Here is a 13,991-nt window from a genome sequence, read left to right as displayed (position 1 = left end):
GGAATCTGATTTCTGAGCAATCTTTGGAAATAAGAGCATTGAACCCCTCTCTTGGATTGTGTTAGGAAATGAGAATGGAGACTTGTGCCTCCAGGTCAAGGACAAGTGTGTCACAACTCACACAGGGTGTTCCTTTGAGTGAGTCACCAGGCCCTATGAGGCATCCTAGCTGTCACTATTCTTGTCATTATTCTCTGGGCGGCCATCTGAGTGCACAGTATTGTTGAGACTCCAGTGAGAGGCACTTGGATTTAAGTTCAGCGATGCCAACCAGAGGCTTTTGTCTTCAGTTCAGCCAGTGTTGTTACTGTTATTAGGGGAGGTTAGTGAGGTCATGAGAACTCAAGCATGGACCAGGAACTCTGGCCATTCCTAAGGATTTTAGCAGCTCTAACGAGACACTGCTCACACTGCACTGTTAGGGAAAAAAGTGTGACTAGTAGTAAGACTTTGTGAGGTAAACTCCTAGAGAATTGAGAAGGAGAAATATACTTGCTTAATGGAAGGACGGCACACAGATGCCCCATCTCCAAGCAAGGCTGGCAGGATCACAGTGCCCACACCCAGCCCATGTTGTATGCGTTTCAAATCTAAGGTTGGAGACAGGTTCACAGGGAGCAAGTGTTCCCCAGCAATCTGCACTCTGCACGAATAGCCTGTCTTTCATTACCTTACCACTGTTCAGATGTGAACATCTGAATGTACGCATCTCCAGATGATTTGAGACCTGAAGAAGGAAGCCCCACTTAGACAATGGAATTATTCTGTTTCTGGACTCTTTGAGGCCTGAAAATACTGCTAGTTCTTCTTGCATGGGGGCTATGGGATGCCCTCTGGTCAAGCCAAACTTTAAAAAGTTGTTTCTTGTTGGTATTTTCACAATGAGAATACACAAACTAATTAAAAGGAAATCAATGGGCAGTTGCTCCAAGATGTTATGACAGTATCTAGCAATGAAACTCCTTTCCTAAACAAAGCTGAAAAAACAAAACCCAACCTCAAACATGGGCCATGTGAGAATTGCTGAAGAGGCAGTGAAAACTTGAAAGTTAAAATAGTGTTTGTCAGACCTCAGGAAAAGCAAACACGGTCAGCACCATCTAACAAGCAGCGTATGAACGCAATCCTTTAGGTCCTATCTCGGGACTCAGACAACAAGACAGCCTGGCACATCAGCTCCAGAGGATGTTCTGAGAGATGGACCTGCCATTAGCTGTCACCAGTGTGATACTTAAGCAGTGCAACCTTGGACAAATGACTTAACTCTCTATACTCAGTCAGCTCATCTGTAGTCATTCCTCTGCTCATCCCGTTTTAGGTCATTGAGGCTGAGTTGCTCTAAAGGATGCCAGCATTGGGACTACCCTATCTAACACACAGAGTGCTTTAGTGCATGTTAGCATCTGTTACTGTTAGTGTTTCTACTGCATTTGTTATAAACCAAAATACTCTTCTAGTCCCCTGTTCTTCCCCTACAGCTGCCTCCCACACTCTCAAATGTGTCATTAGGCTGACTTAGGAAGACACATTCACCCTAAATCATGACCACATATGGGGTGCACAAAGCCTTATGTGAGTGTCATTTGCAAATCTTCCATGCTGTAAAGATCTCCAAGTCCTTGCCCAGAGTCTTTACCAACCCCTCCCACCAGACCCCCCCAATCCTTCCAGCTTTCTTTACTACCTTCTAAAGTCCTCTGCTCAGGAGCCCATGGAGCCTCTCACTTCCTTTAAGACCACCAATAAACAGGAATCTGGTCTTTGTGAAGTTCCTAGGCAAGAGTCTATGGAGAACATGCTCAGACCCAAGAGCCACATGCTTTCATTTGGGGGAGGAAGGGAAGTTACTCCCTTGGGTGGTAACTGTCACCTATAGGAGCTTAAGAAGATGCAGTAAAGGTTACTTGAATGTACCTCCTCTCAAACCCTATCACATTTATGATTTTGGGGGGTCAGTCAGGTAATGCTGAGCACTTCTGGTCTAGAACCTCAAAGAAACACCTTCCCAAAGCCATCCCAAGGTCAAGACCAGGCAGTTGTGGTATCCTGACCAAGTCTTCTTCTCCATGCAGGATGGAGAGGACAGAGATGGGTACCAGCAGGAACTGTGCCTTGAGCCCAAACTGTCCTAGACCCTAACCAAGACAGACTAGAATTCCTTATGGCTCCTTCTGACCAATCAGATACCACTTTATGCTCCTGTCATACCTCCAGAGTCTGATGCATCCTCAAGGACCAAGGCTTAAGTTCACTGCAGTTTTGGTCCAAGGATGTCCACTGCTGGGGCCCCTGTAGCAGGTCAAAGGAGAAGAGAGAAGCTGTACTTGCCTACTGCATATTGCCTTACTTGATTCTCATCCCTTCCTTTCTGTTCTTCTGTCACAAAGCACCATGTTACACTCTTTAAAACACTCTTCCAGCAATAGGTAACTTGCCACCAAAACTAAGAGAACATTTCCACTGCTCAGCATAAGAATGGTTGGCAGGCTACCTTCAGTGGTGACCCTCCCTGGAACAGAGGAATACGGTGGAACACTGCCAAGCCTCCTCAGCAGTTAGTCCTGTTGTTTCCACCATCTTTTATTTATAGCAAGCTCAGCACCGTTCGACACCAGCATGAAGGTAAAGGGCTGGCCCCCAGCTCTTTGAAGCAAAAGATTTCTGAGCTGAAAGGTTCTAGAGAGTCTCAGATCATTATAGAAGAGAAAGGAGAATTCTACAGAGGCCCAAATCCCAAAACAGATGTCCAGAGGGGAAAGAGATGTTGACAAAGTGTCCCTGAACAGAGAGCATTGAGTCAACCCTGGAGACTGAGGGAAAAGGTTAACAATAAAGAATGAATGACCAGTGAGCAAAAAAACTGAAGAAGGCCAGTGAGGCAGAGTGAAGAGGAGAGGAGGGGAAGGTTTAGGGAGAAGGGAACTGGACCAGCTCAGACCCCCTCAAGTGTACCACAGTTCAGGAAAAAGCAATGAGCCGGTGGATGGGGACAGGTAGACAGAAACACACATTGGAGAGGATGATGCAGTGGGAGAAACACAGGTGTCCAGTGATGAGGCAGAGGCATAACTGTAATTAATGAGGCAATTCCACATAATTTATCTGGTAATCAAGAGAGGTTTATTTCTGGGGTAACTTACAGCCAATAGGGGTTGGTTACAGGATCCAGGAGAGATGAGGTACCATTCAGTGAAGAAACCTGGCTTGGTCTGCCATCCAGCTTCCAGGACCACGAGGTATCCAGAAGGGGCAAGCACATACGCACCTCGAGTCTTAAAGGGCTCCCTCTCAGCCACGCCCCAGGGGCAGGTCACAGGCAGGTATGGCAGTTACCTGCTGTCACACCAGGGGCAGTGTTTCAAGGTCAAAACTGGAATAGCTACCCACTACACAGAGGGCCTGGAGGTCCCAGCTGTGCTGTGTGTGGACTCCTGACCACAGATGTTTATGTCTCCCAGGTTTTCTATGAGATCTGCAGCTGGAGACCTAAGTATTTGTTCTCCAAAGTTCTCTTGGTTGGTATGTGGGTCTGTGTAGTTCATGGTTTTGATCAGTTAGGCTAAAAGTTGATATGTCATTAAACCTTCAGGCTTAGCACCAGCTAGCTTCCTAAAAAGGACTGTGGTTCTGGAGTGGGGGGGGTCGTCGTCGTCATCCTGTGTTCAGCAGTTGTAACCTCGAGACGTAGATTGAGAGGGTTGGCCCGCCTGAGGGCTTCACCTGTATTGCCAGCGCCACTGACTAGTACCTACAGATCTCATCATGTTGCCCATGGTGGAAACCAACCCCCACGTGCCCCATCGTCAGCTGTGGTCTGCTGGGCTCACACAGCCAGCTTCCTCACCTCAGAACCACACTAGTGTTCTGTTTTCTAAATCACAGTTTAATATAATATTTTATTAATTCTTTGAGAATTTCGTTCACGTATCGAATATATTTGGATCATAATTACCTCCTTCTCCTCTCCTAACTCCTCCCAGATCCACTTACCCTCTGGGGTTCAGAGACTCCTTGACTGTCTTCCCTGATGACCCCATGGCTCCCAGATATAGCTGAACCTCAGTTCAAGCCCAGGATGCTATTCCCTCACCCCTGTGTACTTCACGACTTTCCTTGACTGTTATGACCTTCCGTGACAGTTGAACTCGGTCTGCATACAGACGCTCTCCACCTTGTATAATTGGACATTTAATAGGCTCCAAAGTTGCTGGTTTCTGAATACCAGTTTGTTGACAAGCACTGCATCGACTGCTTTTGAATTTCTCAAGCCCTAGCGTCGGAGAGTGTGACTTCATGGTACCTGTGGGACCTGAGAAGAAGCATTTAGGACATGGTTAACATCTGAGCAGCGTTTGCTCTCCAGCAGCTTTGGAAGAGCTGTGTTTCAGGTGTAAACGGGAAAGGTGTTCCAAGCCCAAATCTTTCTCTAACTTCTTGCATTAAGCAGATCAGCACCAACTCTGACCTCTAGGGACTCCAGGGAGCCTATCACACATCAGGGCTTTTCAGAACAACCAATTCTAGCGTAAAGAACTGACACCAAGTTACTGTGAGGCTGAGGGAAATAGATTATGGTTACACACAGTTCAGTTTTGGGAGTGACTTTGCTGATGGAAGGGTGGTCTGGAGGGGAAGCCAGGCCAGTTGGAGCCTATAATTTGATTCAGAAAAAAGAGCTGAGTTTATGGGTTAGGACAAAAGTTACTACATCCTTGATGTAATGGACCTGTTATCTTAAGACAGTATCAAAGAACCAGAGGCATCTCCAGAGCCAAGGTCTGACTGTAAAGCCCAGCATGCCATTCTAATGGTTTTATCTCTGTAGTTTACTGCCAAATTATGCAAGAAAAAGAAACAGCAAGGGTTACTCTGGGATAATTATAGTGAATAAGACTCGAGATGGTCATAGTCGTGTGAAGTTGAATCAATAATCTGGGTTGTGGGTGGGGAGCTCTGCCATCAGAAGGTATCATTCTGGTGGGCTCTTGAAGAAATGCTTACTCCCTACGGTCACTGAGCTAATAAACTGAGGACTGCCTGGAGAACTCTTGCCTGGAGCTGTCCACAGTAGAGTGATGGGTTAGCTGTAATCTAAAATTATCAGAATCCTGTGGGTTCTTACTGAAACTAAAGCTATCTGGGCCCAGACAGAGGATCAGAATTTCCAAAGACATGACTTTTAAAAGCTGACCACCATGACAGGGAAGGTGAGGCCATCACTAAGCTCTGCCCACTCCTTCCATGAGTAATACTCTTCCTATCTCCCCAGGTAGCTGCCCCTGCAATCTGGTCAGACTGGCATTCTTGGAGATGGGAGTTTTTTCTCTGTTAAAAACCACAAGGGTCTATGATGATCATAAACTTAAATTAACTGTGTGACAGATAGAATACTGGGCACTGTCTTGTGGAGAGAGAGGGAATTATCTTCCGGGTTACCTAATGAGGATGTACCCACTCCTGTTATCTCCATTTCTTTCCAGACAGGAAGGCAGGAGAGCGGGGAGGGGCAAATGACTTGTCCCAGGTCTTCAGCAGCTGGTAGAGTGGGTGGGAATGTCTGGCCTCTGAGCCCTCTCTCCTTACTGTTGCCTCTTACTGATGCTGAATTTGTAACTCCTCATCTTAATTGTGAGTCCATTCACACCACTACCCAACCCAGAAAAGGGAGCGGAGGGATGGCAGAGAATGGAGCTGTGCGTTAGAGCCAGCAGGGGCACACAGGTGAGGGCTAATGGAGGGCAGCAGAGGACAGGCAGCTGAACTCCATGTCTGTCCCCAGGTACTGGAATTCCTTGAGCAACCTCGTGGCGTCCTTGCTGAACTCAGTGCGCTCCATCGCCTCCCTGCTGCTGCTCCTCTTCCTCTTCATCATCATCTTCTCCCTCCTGGGGATGCAGCTGTTTGGAGGGAAGTTCAACTTTGATGAGATGCAGACCCGTAGGAGCACATTTGACAACTTCCCGCAGTCACTTCTCACTGTGTTTCAGGTAGGACACGCTGCTGCCCTTCTCACTGTGGGGTGGTGGTGGGGGGAGTTCAGTAGTGAAGTGGGAGGTGGGCAAGAAGGAGCCTTGAAAAGGTGGGGTGGTGAAAGCAGGACCCTCTCACTGGCCGTAATGCCAGCCTAGGTCATCCCTGGGAGGTCTTTCTATTGCTTCTTGTCTCTCAACCTTCCAGGGAGCTGCGTAGATGGGTAGACTAAGGATGTAACAATCTAATTGATGGGTTTAAAAATGTTTGTGTGGCCATGGCACCCATTAGCCAAAACAAACAAACAAAACCTGTATGAACACACAAAACAGAAAGAAAAGTAGACTGACCTTGTGGGGAGGTGGAGGACCTGCCTTTACTCTCCAGCATCCTTGCCCAAGCATCCTTGCCACTGGATGGATTACAGCTGGTCTAGGGTTGTGCTTTCATGAATGTTTCAGCATATGACAGCTAGAATAACATGTATTTGAGTTTCAAAATAAACTTATTTATAGATAAAGGGGAACAATCTGTGTATATTTTATATTGCTTAAATCTCAATGATGGTGCCAAATGGTTATGTTTAACAGACGTGGGTATAGCCAGTCACTGTCCTCGTGATCATATTTGCCTGGTACTGCCACCCAGGGAACTAATGGCAGCCGTCTCTTATACTGTATGTGAAGAGCAACATAATGTGTTGATCACAAAGCTTTTTTTATATGCTGATGGCCATGCACTTTGTCTGTGGGTAGGGGTTAACTAGCCCAGGCCTGTAGTCCCCAAGAATAATTGGGAGCCAGAATAAGGGAAGAAAAGTCAAAATGAGATTCGGGACATTTCTGTTAACAAAGTGGGACAGGGCAGGGCAGGCAGGGCAGGGCAGGGCAGGGGAGTTTGGGGGTTTGCTGTTGGTCTAACGCTGTGTCCCTTATTGGTGGGAATGTGTCATTCAGATCCTGACCGGGGAGGACTGGAATTCGGTGATGTATGATGGGATCATGGCTTATGGCGGCCCCTCTTTTCCAGGGATGTTAGTCTGTATTTACTTCATCATCCTCTTCATCTGTGGAAATTGTATCCTTTGATGCTGATGCTGCCCCAACCCTGCTATCCCACAGTGTCATATATGTGCTCCAAGGCCCTGGCTGGGGCTCTGTGCTGTGGCTGCCCATCCACAGGCTAGCTGGGCAAGACCACTCTTGGAAGGGAATGTGTCCTGGCCTAGAACCATTTCAGTCATGGTGTGGGTCTGGGTGCATGCTGCAGCTGGGACACAGGACAGTGCACTACACACTCCTGAACTCACTCACACTTCAGGGTCATCCTCACTAGAAAGTATGCTCTGGTCATGACGTGAAATGAGGCCCCCAAGCACCGTGGCCTCTGCAGCCAAACTCACACAGACTAAGATGTACTATGTCTGAAGATGTGTGCCCTGGCTACTCCAGAGCTACTTCACTTGAGAGCTCCACCCTGTGCGTTGATCAGTTTCCTCCCTTTGAAGGTGTTCTTGGGGCTAAAGTTGTAGGCAGAGCTGAACAAACTACCAAGTCCTTCCTGATAGCTCCTTCCTGATCAGAGGCAGGAACAGGACCCCAGGGCCTCCAGCCCTAGGCTTTTCTTCTCTCCCACTGGTTGAGCCTGTGAGAGTGGAGTCTAGAGCTTGGTGATAAGATAGAAACACCTCTAGCACAAAACTTAAGTGAAACCCTTAGTTTGGGTAGTTCAGAAATCAAGAACACTATGCTAACTGAAGACAAAATTGGCATTCTATCAGCTGGATGGCCTCTGGCACATCAAAGGCCTTCTTCCTCTGTGTACCTACAGGGCAAGACAGGCTGAGAATCCGTGATCCAATAACCCAGTATCTAGAACCTTTTAATGCCTACAGATTGCATTAGGTAACAAAACCACATGATTATCTCATGTACAAAAGTATTAAAGGTTTGTATAAAGTTGATGTCAAAGTATGTATAAAAGATGTATAGAAAACAAATATATTTGGGGCCCTATCCCCAGGATAAATCCTATCATGTGTATTTCAAAATTTGAAAAATAAATTGAAATCCAGATCTTGCTGCAAGCATTCTGATAAAGGATTCTGAGCTTGCACTGGGATAATAGGAAGCAAGCTTAAAGGGTCTCTGTGAGTTGGCTGGGGAAATGCACACAAGGGCCTTCCTGTGCTCCAGATTCAAGGGCCAAAAGCCAATAGTCTTCTAGAGAAAACCCCTCTCTGTGTAGCTCAGTGTAGGAAGTGGTATGAATTTATGGGTGCCCAGGACTGGGTATTGGGTTTAACAAACAAGACCTTTCCAGCCATGCTTTCTTAGTTCTGTGGTTCTCTTGTCCATAGTGTTTCTGTTGGTGGAAAAGCAGGGCTTGGCAGGTTGAGAGAGACAGACAGATGACCACTTCAGTAAGAATTCTGAAGTCTATCCAGCTCTCGTCAGGCCCTCTAACGGTGTCTGTATATACAGACCTATAGGGGTTCCAAGCCACCTCTTCAGTGCCCTGTTATGTGAGTGGGTCTTAAGAGCAATCTGCTAGAGATGCTGCTGCTGCCTGTCAAAGCCAGTGGTAAAATGAGTAATGAAACCTAGCAACTAAAGAGCAAAGTGGGGCCTGATACCTCAGACCTGCTCTGCTCCCGTTTGCAAAGCCCACCTGGTCTCAGCCCACTTAGAAAACTCCAAACAGAAAGTAGGCTGATAGGGAAAGAGGAGAAGGCATGTGGCTGGTCTCTACCCCTCAAAGTGGGTTTCTCCTGGGGAACTGTTACTTCTGCATGCTTTGTATTCTCCCTGCCTCCTGTGGGCATCATGCTTCCCAAAACCAAGGGTCATTTTCTTTAAGAACGGACACAAACAGATATCCTACTGAATGTGTTCTTGGCCATTGCGGTGGACAACCTGGCTGATGCTGAGAGCCTCACCTCTGCCCAAAAGGAGGAAGAAGAAGAGAAGGAGAGAAAGAAGCTGGCCAGGTAACCCTCTAAGCTTAGAATGTCATCCCCACTGGTGGGAGAAGGGGATGGTGCTCACCCAGTGGCCATCTTGGCTGAAACAGACCGTAGTGAAGCTTCTACAGTAACGTGGCTTCTCCCATAGCTCCTAGTCATTGCTATATATAGTCTCTGCAAAGACATTGCATTTCCCCTACCAGTCCAGGAAGTGAGAGGCCATCCTTTGGGAAGAGAAGTCATGGAAACACAAGGAGGAGATAGGGGGAAGCTGCCTTCAGAAGAAAAGACAACTCCAGCTCAGAAAATGATGTTTTCTCACTATTTTTGTACCATTGGGGTATTAAGAAGACAACATAAGGTTCTATATTCCATCCCATAATTATCTAGCTAGGACTGTCATATGCCATGCCTCTGCTGGACCCCGAACTGAGGTCCTCTAAGAATCCTAAGTGAGACCCAGAATCCTCTGATTTAAAAGGGGAGCCACTAAGTGGCTAGAAGAAGTCAAATGTGTGCCAGACAGAGCGAGGGGGTGCCCCAGCCCTGTGATACTTACAATGGAGCTGCAAGTGTGGTGTTTCCTTGAGCAAAGATCTATACATGTAGACCCAGGGCTGATCATGCTGCCCCCAGAAGACCACAAAGCAGTTCCTGTCTATACTGTCCACTATCATTCCAGTAAACATCCATTTCTGGGTTTTTTTCCTGCTGACCGGCCAGGACTGCCAGCCCAGAAAAGAAACAGGAGGTGATGGAGAAGCCAGCGGTGGAGGAGACCAAAGAGGAGCGAATTGAGCTGAAGTCCATCACTGCAGATGGAGAGTCCCCACCCACTACCAAGGTGAGGGGCTTTTTTAGGAGTCAAGGACCATCACTAAGTGAGGTCTTCCCGTTCTTTACCTGAAGGAAAAGGAAAGAAGGAAAGGATGAGGGAGGAAGAGAGTGGCAGATGGAATAGAAAGGGAGGAAAAGACACACTGGTGGACCTTGGCCTTTCTGATGTTCCAAAGGGAGCTGAAAGCCACGGGGACAAACATGCATTTTTTTTAAGCTCAGCGCCTGACTTTGATGTAATTCCAAGGCTTCTCTCAGCCCGAAAACCCTGGCAGTCATCTAACTGAATTTTTCTTCCTTCCCTTGACTGCCTAGATCAACATGGATGACCTCCAGCCCAGTGAAAATGAGGATAAGAGTCCCCACTCCAACCCTGACACCGCAGGTACCATTGCACTACCTGACTCTGAGACTGAAAGGCTGTGGGTGGAGACTCAGCTGGGTGGGAGTGGCCAAACACTGGGGACCGTGGGACAAGTTTCTTCAGTGTCAATGAACACCTTCACCGCTAAGCATCTCCCGTCTGGATCCAAGTTGCCATCTATGGGAAATGCTCTTCCTGGTGTCCTCATAATAATATTAAGATAATATCTTATTTGAGGAAGACTTTATGAATTATAATTACTTTGACTTATCCTTTTTTAAATTACTGTTTTATTGTTTAAGAAAAGGTGGGACAATATGCAGGATACAAATTGAATATTTTCTAATAGTAGTAACTTTCATGGAAAAAATTTATCATAAAGTAATTCTTTCATATACATATTGTTTTACCAGTTATTAAAGACTAATGCAAATTTTCATACTAATGAGATAGATGGACTTATTTTTATATAAAGAAACAAATCTTAGCTGAATATTTGATGTTGCAGGTCACAGAGCATCTTCAACATTTTTCAAAGTTGATCAATATTTTTATTTTATAATTGTCAGTGCTAAGAATACTATCTCACATAAACAGTATTAAACAATAACCTTTGTCTAGGGCCAGATATAGAAATTGCTAGAAATGTCATTCTAATCCCAAGCCAAAATTCATTTCGTGATTTTTCTTAATGACACTCAGGTCAGCAGCTCAAACAGTAATTTTTAAAATCGAGAGATAATTTGATTCTTACATTTGAGGAATGATAGTAAAATATTGCCTGTTCCCCACAATCGAACCATTGTGTATCCTCAACAGCAGAAGATTCGGTATGTACTTTATGATAAGCAATGGTTTTAAATCTGAGTGGCAATGTCTCGGGCAGTGTCCGCTGGCCTAGCGTGGGGTGGTAGCATGCCCCGTGGAAGTGCCTGCTGGGTGTTCAGAACCTAGGCCGCACTAAAGCTGTGTGAAACGCGAGCAGGTGCTGCCGGAAGCAACTTCAGTTCATCTCGCCTTTGCTTCTGAATTAAATGTTGGTGGTTTCATAAGCCTTTCACTATGGGCAAAGTTTTTGTAAACTCCCCCCCCAGATTCAGCTACAAGTCCCCTTATGGGGCCACGACCCGTAGTTTAAGAAGCCGGGCTCCTACGCCACTGTTGTGTTTAAGGTTTCACTCCGCCGTGTGTGCTGCTGTCACTGTCAACTTTAGTATCACATATGTTGCTGCATTATGCTCACCTAATAATAGTCAGTCCAGAATCCATCTTGTCATTACTCAGAAGGCATTGCTCACTATGAGGACAGCTGCCATCACAGATGTCCCATTTGTGGCTCCATAAAGTGCTTTCAGGTCTCTCGTCGCAAAAGGAACTCTTGCTGACAAGATTCTGTGCATCTGTCTGATGCGTGACTTGACAGGCAGTCTCCTTTCAGAGGATTTTAAGGTCGGAGGCTCTGGCTGCCCCCCCCCCCAATATACATCCCAGCTTCTGGAAGCCCCATCCCAACATGAGCCCTAGGCTTGCTTCCTGAAGCCGCCAATTTGTCACAAACTCCAAGCTTGAAGCCAACACACAGCAAATGACTGAGGATTGTAATGACCTTTCTTCTCCAGCCAGGTCAGACTGCATTGGGCTGGTAACCCAGGGAGGCGGCAGAAAGCCATGTTGTTAAGTAAAGCTATGACTCCATGTTGCCTTCCCTCCTCTGGTTCTCTGCTAGGTCTCCAAAGATGCTCTAGGCCTCCTCCCTGGAAGCAGCTCCCTTTCTCCTCCATCCATCTGCTCTCTTTTCCCTGCAAGGGAAGTAAGATTTGGTGTCTGTGGCTCACACAATGAAGAGCAAAGTGTGTCCAGGGTTTGATGTCTGAAAACCCTAAAGGCTTATGGAGAAGGCTGCATAGAATATTAAAGACTTGCTAGAAGCATTGACTCAATGCAATGGAAAGATTTTGTCTATGTCCCCAATAAATTAATTCTATTTTAAAATGATGTTTTTGAGATAATTGGGAGAAAATTGAATATGGACTAGGAAGTAAATTATTTTAAGTAGATTTTTGTTAATCATGTTAGCATAATAAGGTGGTAATCCTATTTCTAAAATACTACAGTGTTTATGTCTAGAGTCTGGAGTGTTTGGAAGTTGCTTTAAAAACATTTCAACAATCTCCTAAAGTGAGAGCAGAAAAGATAAGTAAAGCTACCTCAGCCAAATGTCAGTGGATGTTGGAAGCAGACATAAAGAGTCACTCTACAAGTCTGTCTACTCCTGCGTATGTTTTTACAGTTGAAATGAAATGACAGTGAAAGAACACACCACTCTGGACCCTGAAAAGAGCCCATCCCAAGCTCGTATAGCCTGTAGGAGGCAGCCCCACCCGCGTACACTGTATGCTGCATTTGAGTCTTTTCACACCCATACTCACCTGAGCCAAGCTTGACCTCCTATGTCTGTGGCAATGATCTTGAGCTGTATTGTTCTGAGCAGAATATAGAGTGTTGGCTTTTTTCAGTCTCTGGTAGACACTTTTCATGGTCCTTTTACTTCTTTCGTTCTTATGTTGGTCAGCTTACTGTCAGTGATGAAATATCAGAAACAGTGAATCTGTAAGGCTGAAAGGCTCTGACTCATTCACAGTTTCAGAGGTTGAAGTCCAAAGTCATTTGGCAGAGTCACATGGGCCTTTGGCAAGGCTCCATAGGTCAAGGGTGGGTGTGTGTAGTTCGGTTTCTTAAGAAAGTGTGGGAGTTTAATCATCATCAAAACTAAAGGCTCCTGGGCTAGGGGTGTAGCTCAGATGGTAGAATGCTTGTCTTTAATCACAAAGCCCTATCTAACCATAGACTGCGTGGGCACCACATAAAACCGATGTGGTAACACACACATATAACCCCAGCACTTGGGATATAACAGAGGGATGGATGGGGAGGTCATTCCTTGAAGCACAGCTACTCAGGACACTGAGGGGAAGGCTACTCTGTAGTTTTTTTGTTTTTTAACTCTTTTGGCTCTTTGGCTCTTTTGGGGGACCTGCCACCCAGCTCCCAAATAAATACACATGGAGACTTATTATTACTTAAGAATGCCTGGCCTTTGCTTGGCTTGTTTCTAGCCAGCTTTCCTTAACTTAAATCATCCCATCTACCTTTTGCCTCTGGGCTTTTATCTTTATCCCATGTACCTTTCTTTACTTCTTACTCCATAGCTTGCTGTATGGCTGGGTGGCGGCCCCTGGAGTCCTCCTCCTTCTCTTGATCCTAGTTCTTTTATTCCCAGATTTCTCCGCAATCCCTCTTTTTTTGTTTTTGTTTTTTGTTTTTCGAGACAGAGTTTCTCTGTGTAGCTTTGGTGCCTGTCCTGGATCTTACTCTGTAGACCAGGCTGGCCTCGAACTCACAGAGATCTGCCTGGCTCTGCCTCCCGAGTGCTGGGATTAAAGGTGTGCGCTACCGCCATCCGGCCTCAGTCCCTCTTTTTCTCCTTCTATTTATCCTCTCTGCCATCCAGACCCGCCTTTCCTTTCTCCTGCCTTGCTATTGGCTGTTCAGTTCTTTATTAGACCAATCGTGTGTTTTAGATAAGCAAAGTAACACAGCTTCACAGAGTTAAACAAATGCAACATAAAAGAATGCAACACATCTTTGCATCATTAAAAAAAAAATGTTCCACAACATAAACAAATGTAACACATCTTAAAATAATATTCCCCAACACTACTCTCTGCAGCATATGTTTTCTGGGGATCCAATGGGAAAATAGGGGTGGGTGTTTTTGTTTGTTTGGTTGGTTGGTTTTGAGTTTTTGTTTGTTTGTTTGTTCAGTTGGTTAGAATTTTAGTGAATTTTTTGTTT

General features: G+C 45.8%; 1 protein-coding gene across 1 annotated transcript in view; it reads left to right on the top strand.

The window, feature by feature from the left end:
• Cacna1c (calcium voltage-gated channel subunit alpha1 C) overlaps positions 1 to 13,991 on the top strand; it is a 491,450-nt gene that overhangs the window by 390,330 nt on the left and 87,129 nt on the right. The window contains exons 12-16 of the mRNA XM_059258469.1: positions 5,780 to 5,987; positions 6,927 to 7,047; positions 8,845 to 8,959; positions 9,659 to 9,779; positions 10,088 to 10,157. Of these exons, the coding sequence (XP_059114452.1) occupies positions 5,780 to 5,987; positions 6,927 to 7,047; positions 8,845 to 8,959; positions 9,659 to 9,779; positions 10,088 to 10,157 (635 nt within the window). The remainder of the gene's footprint in view (positions 1 to 5,779; positions 5,988 to 6,926; positions 7,048 to 8,844; positions 8,960 to 9,658; positions 9,780 to 10,087; positions 10,158 to 13,991) is intronic.

This window comes from Peromyscus eremicus, chromosome 3, assembly GCF_949786415.1.
Source record: "Peromyscus eremicus chromosome 3, PerEre_H2_v1, whole genome shotgun sequence".
In the NCBI taxonomy this organism is placed as follows: Eukaryota; Metazoa; Chordata; class Mammalia; order Rodentia; family Cricetidae; genus Peromyscus; species Peromyscus eremicus.
This window is presented reverse-complemented; position numbering and strand designations above follow the sequence as displayed.